The sequence below is a fragment of the Microtus pennsylvanicus genome, chromosome 1 (assembly GCF_037038515.1).
Source record: "Microtus pennsylvanicus isolate mMicPen1 chromosome 1, mMicPen1.hap1, whole genome shotgun sequence".
Classification (NCBI taxonomy): Eukaryota; Metazoa; Chordata; class Mammalia; order Rodentia; family Cricetidae; genus Microtus; species Microtus pennsylvanicus.
In genome coordinates this window covers 124,776,615-124,792,411 of record NC_134579.1, presented here as the reverse complement: position 1 = coordinate 124,792,411, position 15,797 = coordinate 124,776,615, and the positions used below count along the sequence as shown (strand labels likewise).

The window sequence follows — 15,797 nt, the reverse complement described above, 5'->3', positions numbered from 1 at the left end:
TCTCCAGATTGCCCCCAAAGAGGCCCATGGGCGTATACGTCACATGCTGTGCCTCCCCTGGCACTGACAGCCTGAGCAATGGCAAGGCACCAGCTTGCACACGGAGCTCTTTAACAATGAAGCATGCACACATGCCTTTTAAACCAGCAGTCCTTAGAAAGAATAGATGGTTCTAGAAGTCAAGGCATTAAAGTGGCTTCCGGAGTGATTTTTATTGCTATCATAGATTTTGTTGCTACAGGGTGAATTTGTGTGGGCTTAGCCTCAGCATCTTCCCGCAGTCTTAGCTCTGAGAGAGAAAGCTTTCAGACCTGCACAGTTCAAGAATCCCAACGATGGGCTGGAGAGATGGCTCAGTGGTTAAGAGCATTGCCTCCTCTTCCAAAGGTCCTGAGTTCAATTCCCAGCAACCACATGGTGGCTCACAACCATCTGTAATGGGGTCTGGTGCCCTCTTCTGGCCTTCAGGCATACACACAGACAGAATATTGTATACATAATAAATATATATATGTGTATATATATATATATAAAAGAATCCCAAAGATATTTTTTGTTGCTGTTGTTATTTGAAACTTTTTTTTGAGATAGGATCTCATTCTTTAGCCCTGCCAAGTCTAGAACTTAATATAGACCAGGTTGGCTTCCAACTCAAACTCATAGAGCTCTCTCTGCCTCTGCCTCCTAAGTGCTGGCATGAAAGGCATTTGTCATCACATCTGAAGTCCCACAAGACTGTAAGCAACAGCTGCCACCTGGTAACTTTGGGTTCCAGATTTAAATGAGAAAGATGCAAACACAGGATCCACATTTGCCAGTGAGAGAAACTGACCCTAATAATTGGGAGCCAGTAAGGCCATCAGGGGGCGCCATGGATGTCTCTGAGTTCCCCAGTGAAGCGCAAGAACAAGCACTGGCCTGTAAAGGGTGTGGGGACCAGGGATGGGACCCCTGTGCTGTGAGGTCTGGTCACCCACCTGATGGACCAGCTACATCAACAATCACTCATGCTGAAGACGGGGACTTTAGACCGGGTGGCAGAGGAGGAAGAGAATTGGCACCTAAGACAGTCCCAAGACCAGCAGCAGTAGCAGGGCCTGTGGCCTATCCCTCCAGTCCTTGGGAAAGTCTGCAGGAGAGACTGGCCAAGTCCTGGAGGGACGGACCGTCCTATGGTGGGCACACATCAGGATGCATGTCCCTCTGAGGAGCCCAAGGGGCAGACTGCACTGGGTGTCACACTAAGCTGCTGGATTAGTTCAGGCACGATGACTGAACCAGGGGCTTGTTCCCTCATTCCCTCTGCACCAGCCGGGAGCACTGCCTGCAGGAGCTCACAGCTGGACCCGTACAGGCTTTGCTTCGGCCCAAGGGTTGTAGTGGGTTGTTTGGAATAAAGACTATCACCTTTTCTGAGTCTCAGTGTCCACCACTGAAAAACAGAGCTTGTGAGATCCATCGGCACACACACCCCTCCTAGCAGCCCCGATGTGGGGATGTTGAATGTACCATCAAAGTTGGGTCTGCTTTGTTATGACTTTGCTGTTAGGACCTTTGGACGCTATGCTGATGCTGCTGTCAGCTGAAGGATACTGATGCTAATGCTGCCTTTCCCACGGTGGCTCCAGGTTCTAGAAACCCAACACAGCTGTCCCCTTATCTCCAGGGCTCTGGGACCTAAACCTGGGGCTGTTCAATCCCCTCCTACAAAATGACGTAATATTTGACAGATACATACCCCTGTATGCTATAAACCTTTACTAGATGGCTGATAGCACATACCATAGTACAAATGTTAGCCTCGTGGCCAACGGTGTATATTCTCTAGTGACTAATGACAAGGGCGGAGTCCCAACATGTTCACTTCTTCCCTGAGTATTTTTAAATCCACGGCGACTGAACCTATGCATACAGAGGTGTTTTTAGGCCAGAGCGGGGTATTTACTTACGACTGGGGCACACCTCCGATCCCAAAGCCCACCAGGCCTCGGAGCACCAGGATCCAACTATACACAGGCGCGAAAGCACTGAGGACGCCGTAGTACAGGGTCCAGAGCACACTGATCTTCAGCCCCTGTGGAGACAAGACAAGGAGTCACAGGAGCCGTGGGACCTCCAGGATCTGAACCATTTTCTGGCCTCCACAAGTACAGCAGGAACATGACACACAGCCTTACACACAGGTAAAACACCCATAGATATAAAATAAAAATAAATAAAATCTCAAAAGATTTTCAGTTATCAATAGTTCCACTTTATAAGCAACCCGCACAGGCAGGGGCATGCCGGGTGTCAGGCCACCTGGGCCATCCTGGCTGTGCATGGAGTACCATCAGTGCCAGTTAGGGTCCAGAGGGCCAGCCATGAGGTACACAGATGGCTGTGCATCTCACGTCATCTCCAACATTCTCACCATAAACCCAGAAGAAGGCTTCTTATCCTTCCTAGACCATCACGCTTCTCTATTTCACGCTTCCTAGACACAGAACGGATGCACTTGGACCAGAGCTAACAGTGATCCTTCCACAGATTGAAGACTCACAGACTGTGAGCCCAACAAACCTTTTATCTCTATACGCTGGTTTGTCTTGGGTGCTTGTTTTATAGCAGACGATAGCCGACTAACAGTGTGATTAATATTGATTATGAGTTTTAAGTAAAGGGGACATGATGTTCATTGGGATTGAGAATTAGACAGGGACATCATGACAAATATGGTACAAATTTTAGAGAGTGTTAATTACCCTTAGAGATGGAGAAACAAATTCAAGATAAATGTTATTTAAGGGACGCTAGCCAGACACTGAGAGACAGCATTCACTTGCTAATTTATCCACTGATATATCAATGTGCACATATGTTGAACACTTGCTATGTGCCTAGCATAACAATGCCGATATATACATAATTTATGCATCTTTTCCTTCAATATGCATATGTCAAGTAGCTGCTGTGTACTTGGCCAAAGGACTGCTGGAACATACCATCTACCCATCCAACCACATGGCATGTATATACTGAGTTTCTGCTGCTTGCTTGGCACTGAATGTCAGGAACAAACCCCACAGTTGGGTCTCTTGGTGTGGGAGAATTGTCTGTATTCTGTCAATCATGTTATAAATAAACGCTCATTGGCCAGGCAGGAAGTATAGGCTAGAAAACCAGACAGGAAGTAGAAATGATGTAATGAGAACAGGAGAATTCTGGGAAGGAGAAAGCTGATTCCTCCCACTCCTGCCTAGACCACCGAAGCAGCAGGATGTGATCTGCCCCACTGAAAAAAGGTACTGAGCCACGTGGCTAACACAGATCAGAAAAATGGGTTAATCAAGATGTGAGAGTTAGCCAGTGAGAGGCAAGAGCTAATGGGCCAATCAGTTTATAATTTATGGAGACCGATGTGTGATTTTCTTTGGGGCTAAACAGTTGTGGGGTACTGGGCGGGACAGAAACCCCAACAACAAGCAGGCCCCCCTTCATGATACAGTCTCTGACTTCATAGGGCTCTTGTCTGCATTTTAAAAACTGTTCTCTCACTATTATGTGGGTTCACTGTAGAACCCCTGCAGGAAGGAGGTTTCTCATCTCTGTTTTATGAATTGTCTCTGCAGAGTGGGAGAGTGATTCATGCAAAATCAGCACATATCAGGGCCACACCCACAGCCAGAGCTTCCAACGCCTGAGACTTGAGCTTCGAAGAAGCCACTTCCTTCCTCCAGGGCCTTTGGTAGCTCCCACCAATCTCCAGCAAACTGAACTCTTCAGGCAGGTGAGCTATGGCAGGGACAGCTGGGGAGTGAGTCAATGAGTGGACTTGCCTCACTTTGTGGGTTTCTACTGAGTTCTGACGAAAAGTCACGATGAGAGATTGTGAGTCCCAGTCACTAGGTAACACAGGTTTCCAAAAATGCTATAAGCCACATTTTTTGTTGTTTTTATGCTTTAAAATGTATCTTTTTAGAATAGAGGCAACTCATTGAAAACCCCATAAAACCCTGTGAAGGATAAATAAAATGTGGGGTTGGGGTGTAGCTCGGGGCTAGGAGCCATGATTAACACGCTGCAGGGCCTGGGATCAACCCTCAGCACTAAAAATCTAGAACACACTGGACGTGTCTGTCTCTGGGTTACCAGTTTGCAACCTGTAACCCAGAAAGCCTGGGATGCATTCTTGGTTCTGTCTGACCGGGGGGCCTGATTACACCACCTACACTCTGAACTGTAGTAATTACAACTAGAACATTCTAACATGCATTGGCAAACACTTATGTATATTACACATACTTCATTTTGGTTTTTGAGATAGTCTCGTGTAGCCCAAGCTATCTTGTACTCACTGTGTACCGGGTGACCTTAAACTGCTGAATCGTCCACTCCCTCCCAAGCGCTGGGGTTAAGGCGTGTGCCACCCACACCCGGTTTTATTTGGTACCGAGAGGGAGCATGGCCTTGTGTGTACTGGGCAAGTACTCACCCATTGGACTGCACCCCAGTCCTACATATATTTTCTGGCTGGACCCCTCCCCCTTTGTTCTTTTTGTCACCTTTGTTTGCATGCAGGGAAACTGAGGCTCAGAGAGGTGAAGCAACTTGCCTTTCTCCATGGGATTGGAAGAATGGGTGGTGGGAGTGAGGATATAACGTCCTTGTCCTCACCTTTCTATGGTTGACATAGGCATTAGGAAATTCCATCTGAACCAAAGCACCTCACTGAACCCCAATACAGACATTCAGATGGACATGAAAACCTATCACTTGGACCAAGACAGTAAGAAGCCCTTCTGTGTTTGATGCTTCTGGCAGGTGACCTGTTGCGCCCAAGCCCTTGGAGGATCTCGGGGGAGGCTTCCTAATTACAGCCAGCTCCTTGCTTCCTGAATTTGCACAGAAACTCCATCATGGGAGGAGAAGCCATTGGAGGACACTTCTCCTTTCTCTCCGGCAGCCTGTTAGGAGCAGAGCCAGCAGAACACGTTATGGGCAGCGCTTCATGCGGCCTCGTTTCTTTGGGACTGATCTCTTTGGGGGAGAACTCAGGTCTGTTTGCAGCTGAGGCCAGGGTGAAGAACCTGAACTCTAGAGGAAGGTGCCAGTGTGTGGATGCTGCCTACTATGAATGGGGACAAGCTTGACATACAGCAAGAGTAGTAATAGACATTTATGAAATGATTTATCTCTGCCAAGACCTCGCGTGCAAGGCTTTGGCGTGTCCGAGCCATACCACGTAGGCATGAGGACACGAGGCTCAGGAGTTTGTCTGGGAAGCAGCTGGGACCTGACCCCAAGCAGCCTGGCTCAGGCCCATGCTTTCCACAGAGAGATGGTCCCTTGTTGTTTGCTAGAATGAACCACCCACATGGATATTGGATAAAGCCTTATGGTCCCAGGTGATGGGATTAACTCTGCAAGTGACAGCAGTGTCGGAGGCAGGCACTTTCTCTCTGGACCAGGTCCCTCAGTGCCACTCACCTGGGGGCTGGATGGGACTCCTGGCTTCTACCTATGAGATGCCATTGTCACCTCTTCCCTTAGCTGTCACAACCCAGTCTGCCCACACATCATCAAATATTCCCTCCCCTGTGTTGAGAAGCAGTGCCCTGAAAAGTGCAAAAATGGGGTTATAATTTATAAGACTTAGTAACATCATTATTGAAAATCCACTTATGAGTTTTTAAGATCCAAACTCTTGGGTCAGTGAGATGGCCCAGTGGGTAAAAACTTTCCGAAATCAATCCTAACCACAAAGGTTCCCTCCTTGCCGCCCACATGGTGGAAGGAGAGAACAGGCTCCCCATAGTTATCTTCTGACCTCTACACATGTGCTGTGGGGCAGGAGGCTGTACACACACACACACACAAATAAATAAATGTAAAAAATAAAATTGAGACCCGAACTCATAACCTTCTCTCTATCTTGACACACGGATGTGAATCACCGTCCCGGTGGCAGAACACACACTTTTCTAAGAGAACCCCAACTGAACTATTGTGAACTTTTAGGGAAGTAAAAGGCAACTGTGTTCTGTGGAATCATCCTTTTGTACACTGCGAAGATGTGTTGCTCTCATTGGCTAAATAAAGGGCTATCTGGCCAATAACTAGGCAGAAAGAAGTTAGGAGGGAGAGCCAGACTGAGAGAATCTTGGGAAGAAAAAGGGCAGAGTCACCTGGATGCAAAATGAATTTGCTGTACTGAAAAAAGGTGCCACCAAGTAATAGAATGCAGATAAGAAATATGGGTGAATTTAAGATATAAGTGCTAATCAGTAACAAGCCTAAACTATCAGCTGAGCATTTATAATTAATAACAAGTCTCTGTGTGGTTATTTCCGAGCTGACTGGCAGGACAGAAACCTCTGCCTACAGCTGTGGGCCAACAAGATGGCTTAGTGGGTTAAGGGCTTGCCTTGTGGGTGGTCTGAAGGAGAATATCCCCTAGAAGCTCGTATATTTGAATGTCTGGTACCCAGTTAGTGGAACTGTTTGGGAAGGATTAGGAGGCATAGGCTTGGAGGAGGTGTACTGCTGGGTGTATTTCTGCCTAGTGCCTGTGGATCAGATGGGTGGGCTCAGTTACCACTGCAGCACCCGGCCTGTCTGTCTGCCGCCATAATGGTCATGGACAGGAGACTTCAGTTCACTTACATGAATGAGGTCACACAGTCAGGAGTGACCCTGAGGTCACCTGTCTCACACGTTCATCATGCCACCCTGGCTCTGGGTGCTGCAGACTGGTGTGAGGCGTCCAAGGAGGACTGAAAAAGCAGAAAGAATGGGGAGCGTACCCCACGCCAGCTGTGTAGAGCTCCTTGGGCCCAAGTTGACAGATGGGAGGGGACTAACTTCACCTACAGAGAATGTCAGTGACCCAAGAGCAGTCTAATAAAGTGAGAAAAGTGAGAGGAATACCTGAAAAAGGGAAGCTCTCGTCAAAGCCTTGGAGGAACTGAGAGCTGTGGCGGGAGCCTGGTGGGATTCCAGCCACCCTTCCCCTCCTTCCGGTTTATAAAGCCGTTTTACATCATTAAAGCAGACCAGACATAAGCGGTCCAGCACAAATGGTGTTTTGTTTCACTTGAGACAGGGTCTCTCTAGCCCAGACTGACCTCAGATTCCTCAAAATCCTCCTGCCTGGGCTTTCTGAATGCTGGGATATTCACTGCCATGGCCACAACAAACATTTAAACCAGGCAGTGATCCCCGTCAGGACAGTGGATATGGAAGGCAGGCCAGGGAAGGCTCCTGCCTGGCAGACTGAGACAGGATGCATTCTTCTAGGACAAAAGAGCTGACGTCATCTACCATCCTGGTGTGGGGACATATGTTGCCACCGAACATCCCTGGCCTCTCAGATGCGCCTTCTTCACCCACGATACTGCAGTCACATCCCACCCCTGCTAAAGCGTCAGGATGTATTGTGCTGCCCCATGATGTCTGGACTGCCACAGAGGGTGAGCGTTTAGAGGAGAAGCCTTACTGTTTTCCTGCCGTACTGATCTGAGATGTTTCCCCAGAGCGTGGAACTGGACATCATGCCGATGAACACCACCTGTGGGCAGACAGACCGTTTCTATTAGCAGCACAGAGTGAAAGGAAACAGCAACTAGACTCTCTCTCTCTCTCTCTCTCTCTCTCTCTCTCTCTCTCACACACACACACACACACACACACACACAGCACTGCAGAGCAGATAAACCTGTTGCTGAGACAGCTCCTTTTTCGTTTTGGAACAGGGTCTGTCTGTGTAGTTCAGGCTGCCTTCAAATTCTCAATCCTCCTGCCTCAGCCTCCTGAGAGCTAAGATTAAAGGTGGGTACCACCACCCTTAGGCAGGTCTCCCAACAATCACACTCCACCCCTGCTAAAGCCTTAACCACAAAAATGACTCCCACTGGGCTGTGACCTCACTGCAGATCAGTCATGTTTTGCCTTATGTAGCACCCCAAACAATCAGATAAAATCGCCATAATGATCAAACTCATAATGCTCAAACCTGGGGTCCATCACTAACTAGCCACAGCTTGGCCACAGCCGAGCTGTGTGACTGGAGTGAGCAGCTTAATCTATCTGCCTCTCTTCCCTTCACGACGGTCAAGGGCACAACAGAAGATGTGCTGTGGTCATTAGTGTTCACTGCCAACTTGACAGGGTCTAGTGTTACCTAGGAGATGAGCCCATGTGCATGACTGAGAAGGGGGGGGGTCTTAACAGAACAGATGGAGGTGGGAAGCCATTCTAATCACAGATAGCCCCATCCCATGAGCCAGACTGAATAAAAAGGAGAGAGACATGGGTACCAGGAATTGTCTGTTTCCTGACTGGGGATGCCATGCGACCAGCGCCCCACACTCCTCCTTCGTGCCTTGGCCATCAGACACACTGTATCTCTTCAGACCACCTGCCAAGTCATCCTGGCTCCCTTAAGTTGTTCCTTGTCAGGGTTACAGTCAGCAATGTGACTAGTAGCTAACACTGTATCCAACATGGCTCCCACCCTTTGGACATAAAGCTCTCAGGGAGCCATTGCCATCATGGTTGCTGTTCTCTCCCCTATATCCCCTCCTCTGAATTCCCAGAGCAAAATGGAGGATTCGGCCTCACTCACCTTCAGAGCTTCTCTCCAGAGAGCACAACACTTACTGGAGTCTACTGCCTGTCAAGGGCAGTGTTTCTAACCCTCACGGTACCCTCCTGGGAAGAAGGGTGGCATCTCCTGTCTGTAGCGGGGAGGTGAGGCTCCTATGGTATACATGCTCATTGTGATGGGTTCCAGACTGTCTGAGGTCCCCGAGGAGCTAAAGCTCTGGAGGGGTAGAGCTGGTTGCTAACTTGCTGGTCACAGGGGTAGGGCACTGGGTGGGAGGAGCTAAGGGGAGCTGACATCAGCGTTTCCATCCAGGCTGGCTAGTTTTATGTCACCTTGTCATAAACTACAGTCATTCCAGAAGAGAGAAGCTCAGTTGAGGAAATTCCTCCACCAATTGGCCTGTGGGCAAGCCTGTGATATATTCCCTTGATTGCTGTTTAATGTCCTGATTAAGGTTCTGGATCACTGTGGATGATCACTGCTAGGTGATCCAGGTGCTATAAAAAGTAAAACCCAGCAGTGAGGAGCAAGACAGTAGGCTGTCGTTCTCCACGGCGTCTACTTCAGCTCCTGCCTCCAGGCTCCAGCTCCACCTTGAGTCCCTGCACTGACTTCCCCCAGCAGTGCACTCTGCTGGGACTATATGCGGAATGAACCCTTTCCTCTCTAGGACTGCTTAGCTCTTCTCTGCAGAGCCCTGGCAGCAGATGGGCAGCGCCCCCACAGGACACCAGGGGAATCTGTGAACTGCTGGGCTGCCTACCGAAGTCAGCAGTGCCACCTGCCAGCTGGGGAGTCGCCACTCACAGTGCAGCTGAGGCGCCAGGATGCTCAGGATCATCATCTCCATGGCGTCGGCCATCTGTGGGAAGAAGGGAAACCGTGAGGCCAAAGTGCGAGCTGCCCTGCAGGCATCTGGCCAGACATCCATGGGAAAGCCTATGGGACCGAACCAATGAGCGGCTACACGGGGACTCAGGCGACACCTGACATGCTTGTTGGGTTTCCTCACAGTGTCTGCTTGCTTTAAAAATTTATTTTTAAGCCTCATATTTATTTCTTTTATACAAATGGGTGTTTTGCCTTCACGTAGGTCTGTGCATTAGGTGCATGCAGTGCCCTTGAAGACCAGAAGAGGGCGTTGGATCCCTCAGAGTTATAGAAAATTGTGAACCACCATGTGGGCACTGGGAATTGTGGGAACTGAACCTGGGTCCTCCAGATGAGCAACCAGTGCTTTTAACCACTGAGCCATTTCTCCAGTCATTTTTTAAATTTGCATTTATTTATGTGTGTGTGTGTGTGTGTGTGTGTGTGTGTGTGTGTGTGTGTGTGTGTGCCATCTCACTGGCCCCTGTAGTGGTTTTTGTTTGTTTGTGAGACAGGGTCTCATTATGTAGTCCAGACTGGTCCAAGCCAGCAATCTTCCTGCCTTCGTCTCCTGCACGCTGGGATTACTTACACATAGCACCATGGACATCATTTTCCCCTATTTTTAAAAACACAGGTTCTTGGGTCAATGAGACAGCTGTAGCATGAATAATGAAAACCCAGAGACAGATATTGGGGTTCAACCTGAAGATCAGAAAAGCAAAGCAGCCAGCCACTGACTCTTACCTCCACCTCAGACAGAAAATGGATGAGATCCTGTTTCCATGAGTCCTGAAGACTCCACACCCCACACTCCACTCAGTTCTTGGCTCCTCCCCCTTACATTCCTCTCTTCACCCAGCTTATCACTCCGGTCTCCACCTCCCTAGTGCTGGGATTAAAGGTGTGTGATCACAAGTGTTGGGATCACCTCTGTGTGAGCTCTGTTTCTCTTTTAGACAGATTCAATATCTTGTAGCCAGGGTGGCCTTGAACTCACAGAGATGCATCTGCCTCTGTCTCCCAAGTCTTGGGATTAAAGGTGTGAGCTGCCACTGCCTTGCCTGTATGGCTGCTTTGCTCTCTGATCTTCAGGCAAGCTTTATTTATTAAAGCATAGATAATATACCACTATAGACTGCTTAATAATAAAAAACACTTGCTGCCAAGCCTGAGGCCATGAATTTGGCCCCCAGGATCCACATGGTGAAAGTAACAAACCAACTCCTGTCCCTGCCAGTTGTCCTCTGACCACCACATACATGTTCACCATGGCACCCACACATGCGTGTGCCCTCACGCACATGCACATGCACACACACGCGTGATAAAAAACACAGGTGCTCCCCAGATGAAGTGAGAAAGTGCCACGTGCTTAAAAGCTAAGCACACATTTTCACAGAGACAGAAAGACAGTCTGGTCTTTTTTCCTTCGGTGCAGTTTACTCCTTTGTCTTTTGTTGGTAGGTCATGTGTTCATGAAGAATTCTCTGCATATTTAACGAACACAGTGTTTGAATATATTAGCATATATTAAGAAGCCCCAGTTACTAAATGTCTTGATGCTACTTTATGACTAGACAGAATATTGGAAAATTTAAAACAGACCAACAAACAAGTAACAGGGGTGTGGGGCACAGTAAGGGCAGACCCACACACAGGCCACGGGAGTGTGGGTCACAGTAAAGTCAGACCCACACACAGGCCACAGGAGTGTGGGTCACAGTAAAGTCAGACCCACACACAGGCCACAGGAGTGTGGGGCACAGTAAAGGTAGATCCACACACAGGCCACGGGAGTGTGGGTCACAGTAAAGGCAGACCCACACGAAGGCCACGGGAGTGTGGGGGCAGCAGAGAAACTGGTGGTCTGTTTTGAAACATGTGCTCAGGTCACATCTCACACCATGCTCAGAAAAGCATTGCAGCTAGATTAAAGATTCGGTGTTGTAGCTCTATAAGGGTTCCTTGGCTAGTATTTGTGGATACCTTGAATCAGAAGGCACTCTTTGCTTTATTTTGCATTTTGCAGTGCTGGGGTAGAACCCAGCGCCTGGCACATGGCTGGGCAAACATGCTGAATTATACTCCCAGCCCAGATGGCAACTTTCTATGAAGTATGTTTTCCTAGGTGGGGATATGACCCAACACCACCACCTCAAGTAGCCCTGAGTCCCCAAGGGCAGAGATTCACTTCTGTAGCTGGATGCCTCCTGAGGGTGATGGCCAACCATGTCCACCTTCCTCCCAGCATGCACCCGGGCCACCACACTATATGAATTTTGCTGATTGGCATTCAGGCAGGAGCTCTGTGTGGGGTGAGCTGTGCTATTCCTGTTGCCATGGTACCCAGCTGAGCTTCAGGAGGATCCTTGGGGTGTCCATGAGATGCTATGCCCAGATACTTACCCAAGCCAAGCCAGTGAGAACAGAGAGTTTCCACTGAAATCTTCCAAACCCAATGGCTTCCACCGCATCTTCCACCATGAAAGTGTCTAGGAAGGCAAAGGGGGAGGAGAAAAGGGGTCAATATCTATTGGATGGTGGTCCCCAGACAGGCTAATGAGCCATAGCATGTGCTGTTGTAAGAACTAACATCATAGCTATCACCCTTATCATCATCACCCTCATCACCATCATCACCACCACCAATCATGACCATCACCATCATCATCATCACCACCAATCATTAGCATCACCATCATTGCCACCATCAATCATGACCGTCATCACCATCATCACCACCAATCATGACCATTACCATCATCATCACCACCAATCATGACCATCACCATCATCATCACCACCAATCATGACCTTCACCATCATCACCATCACCACCGCCACCAGTCATGACCATCACCATCATCATCACCACCAATCATGACCATGACCATCATCATCACCACCAATCATGACCATCACCGTCATCATCATCACCACCACCACCAATCATCACCATCATCACCGCCACCAATCATGACCATTACCATCATCATCACCACCAATCATGACCATGACCATCATCATCACCACCAATCATGACCATCACCATCATCACCATCATCACCGCCACCAATCATCACCATCATCACCACCATCAATCATGACCATGACCATCATCACCATCATCACCGCCACCAATCATGACCATTACCATCATCACCATCATCACTACCACCAATCATCACCATCATCATCACCACCAATCATGACCATCACCGTCATCATCATCACCACCACCACCAATCATCACCATCATCACCACCACCAATCATGACCATTACCATCATCACCATCATCACTACCACCAATCATCACCATCATCACCGCCACCAATCATGACCATTACCATCATCACCATCATCACTACCACCAATCATCACCATCATCACCGCCACCAATCATGACCATTACCATCATCACCATCATCACTACCACCAATCATCACCATCATCACCACCATCAATCATGACCATCACCGTTATCACCACCAATCATGACCATCACCATCATCACCACCACCAATCATGACCATTACCATCATCACCATCATCACCACCATCAATCATGACCATCACCGTTATCACCACCAATCATGACCATCACCATCATCACCACCACCAATCATGACCATTACCATCATCACCATCATCACTACCACCAATCATCACCATCATCACCGCCACCAATCATGACCATTACCATCATCACCATCATCACTACCACCAATCATCACCATCATCACCGCCACCAATCATGACCATTACCATCATCACCATCATCACTACCACCAATCATCACCATCATCACCACCATCAATCATGACCATCACCGTTATCACCACCAATCATGACCATCACCATCATCACTACTGTGGTGGGTTGAAAGAAAATGTCCCTCACAGACCCATAGGGAGTGACACTATTAGTGCCCTGTGGGAGGAAGTGTCTTGCCATGGGAACGACCTTTGAGGTGTCATATACTCAGACTAACTCAATGTGGCACACAGTCTGCTCCTGCTGCCTGTGGACCAAGATGTAGAACTCTCAGCCCCTTCTCTAGTACCTACTCTAGCAGTCTGTCTGCATGCCACCATGCCCTCCATGACAGTAAGCCACCCCAATTCAATGTTTGTTGTGAGTATTCAGCAGAATCGCTGTATCTGGTGTAGGCACTAGAATGAGTAGTTGTTTTCTAGAAGGACTTTGACTTTGAAGAATTATTGTGGAAATTGATTGTTTTCTGTGATTTGGAGAATTGTTTTTCTGAAGGGATGTTACAGCCTTCACAGGACTTTGGCCACAAGATGCCTCTGGCATACCTGAGGCTCTGAGATTATCATGTATTGCAAATAATACACAATAAATAACTAAAGTCATGAGAGCATGTGATGCTTCCCTTTAGAGAGGACCTTGGCATGAGGAATAATTTACCTGAAAAACAGCTTTGTGTAACAATCAATAAATGTGCCTTTGTACAGCTGTTCAATTCAGTTTGTCAGAGACTACATAGGCCTTAAAATTTCATTTTGGAGTGACCTCTTTCTTCACTCGACCCACACAACACAGAACACTCGCAATGTTTTCCTTGATAAGAGTTGCAATAGTCATGGTATCTCTTCAGAGCAAGAGAAACCCTGACTGAGACAAGAACCACCATCATTGCTCTATCGCCACAATGACCATCATCATGGTTATCACCATCACTACCACCATCTTTTTTTTCTCTGTGTAACATCCCTGGCTGTCCTGGAACTCACTCTGTGTACCAGACTGGCTTCAAACACACAGAGATCTGCCTGCCTCTGCCTCCCAAGTGCTGAGATTAAAGGTGTGCACCACCACTGCCCGACTCATTACCACCATCTTTACTGCCATCATCACCATTACCACCACCACCCCCATCACCATAGTTACCATATCATAATCATCATCATTATCATCACTACAACCATTTTCAACATCATCAGCAGCAGCACCACCCTTGGCACTGTCAGCAGCAGCAGCGTTGTTGCTGCTCTTCTCAGCCAAGTGCCCAACGACACATCTAGCAGGGATTGTGAGGTAACCATGCCCTCCTGAAGTAGGCCTTGGAGTCCCAGCCTACCCTGCCAGTGCCACCCTTCGGTGCTCTGTGCCTTCCCAGCTGCCCCTTCACAAGAACTCCGTAAGACCACCATGGTAGGCTAATGCCTGAGTCTCCGGGCTTTCTTACCATCAGTGGGATTGGCAAACTCCTTGGGCACAGCAGCCCCATCATCCAGCTCAACTGCTTCTAGGCCCACTCGGACCCCCTCGATCTGAACGTCATGCTCTCCGGAAGCCACGTCGTCCTCTGACCTTGCGCTCTCTCCTGTGCGGCGGAATTTCACCACCCTAGAGAAGAAGGCAAATGTGATCAAGATGGCTGGAGCTCCCTCTGGACAGCCTTGCTGCCCAGCTTTCCCACCCACAACAGGTAAAGAGCATTTGCTCATCAACTGGAGGGCTGGATGGGTGGTAACACTGGGAGTTATTGATCTCTTGACAGTATTGACGGCTGGTGTTCTCATGTGCATGGCTGTGGCTTTGTCCTGGGCCTGAGTTCTGTTTTGACATAGCCTTGCCCATTGCCTAAGAGTTCTCAGAAAGCGTGGTTGGCTGTTTCCTAGCTGTGGAATGTTATAGTGTGTGTTTACAGACAGCTACGAGGTGACCTAGCCTCCTGAGTTCAATGTCACATGGCCAAGAGCATCACGAGCGTTGTGTGTGTGCAGTGTGGTGCAGTGTAGGGCTACTTGCTTTGGTAGACACATCTGTCTGTAACAGGCATGAAGAAAAGTTGCTCTGGTCTATGCTGCTTTGACTGACAGCAGGGTTTCCTCATGTCGTGGTGACCCCAACCGTAACATTACTTTTGTTGCTACTTCATAAAATCTTGCTACTGTTATGACTCATAATGTAAGTATCTGATTGCAGGATATCTGATGTCACAGGTTGAGAACTGCTGCTTTAAGGGGACCGCCCAAAACTTTAAATTGGGGAAATTCCACATTAAAAGCCACATGACATTCCCAGGTCTCTTGACCCTGACGGGAACTCAGTCGCCTTTTCCCTAAATGGCCTCCAGCCCTGAGGGCTGTGACCTCACCTCCATGCTCCTCTGCTTCTCCCCACTCCCCACTTTGCCCATTTGTCTGGCCCTGAAGATGTTTGAATTTGAGTCTCCACAGACCGGCACACCATGCCACTCGCTCCTCAAACTACATATTCTTTCCTCATCCTTCTCTCTTTCCTTCCTTTCTCCACTCCTTTTTAAAAAAATAAAGGCAGGGTCTCCCTATAGCCCAGGCTGGCCT

At 48.4% G+C, this 15,797-nt stretch overlaps 1 protein-coding gene across 1 annotated transcript in view; it reads right to left on the bottom strand.

Annotated features, from left to right (window-relative positions):
- The window catches only part of Svop (SV2 related protein), a 74,004-nt gene that overhangs the window by 32,166 nt on the left and 26,041 nt on the right, over window positions 1-15,797 (bottom strand). The window contains exons 2-6 of the mRNA XM_075983098.1: window positions 14,675-14,835; window positions 11,867-11,952; window positions 9,351-9,449; window positions 7,478-7,549; window positions 1,950-2,074 (exon numbers count right to left, since the gene is read on the bottom strand). Coding sequence (XP_075839213.1) covers window positions 1,950-2,074; window positions 7,478-7,549; window positions 9,351-9,449; window positions 11,867-11,952; window positions 14,675-14,835 — 543 coding nt within the window. The remainder of the gene's footprint in view (window positions 1-1,949; window positions 2,075-7,477; window positions 7,550-9,350; window positions 9,450-11,866; window positions 11,953-14,674; window positions 14,836-15,797) is intronic.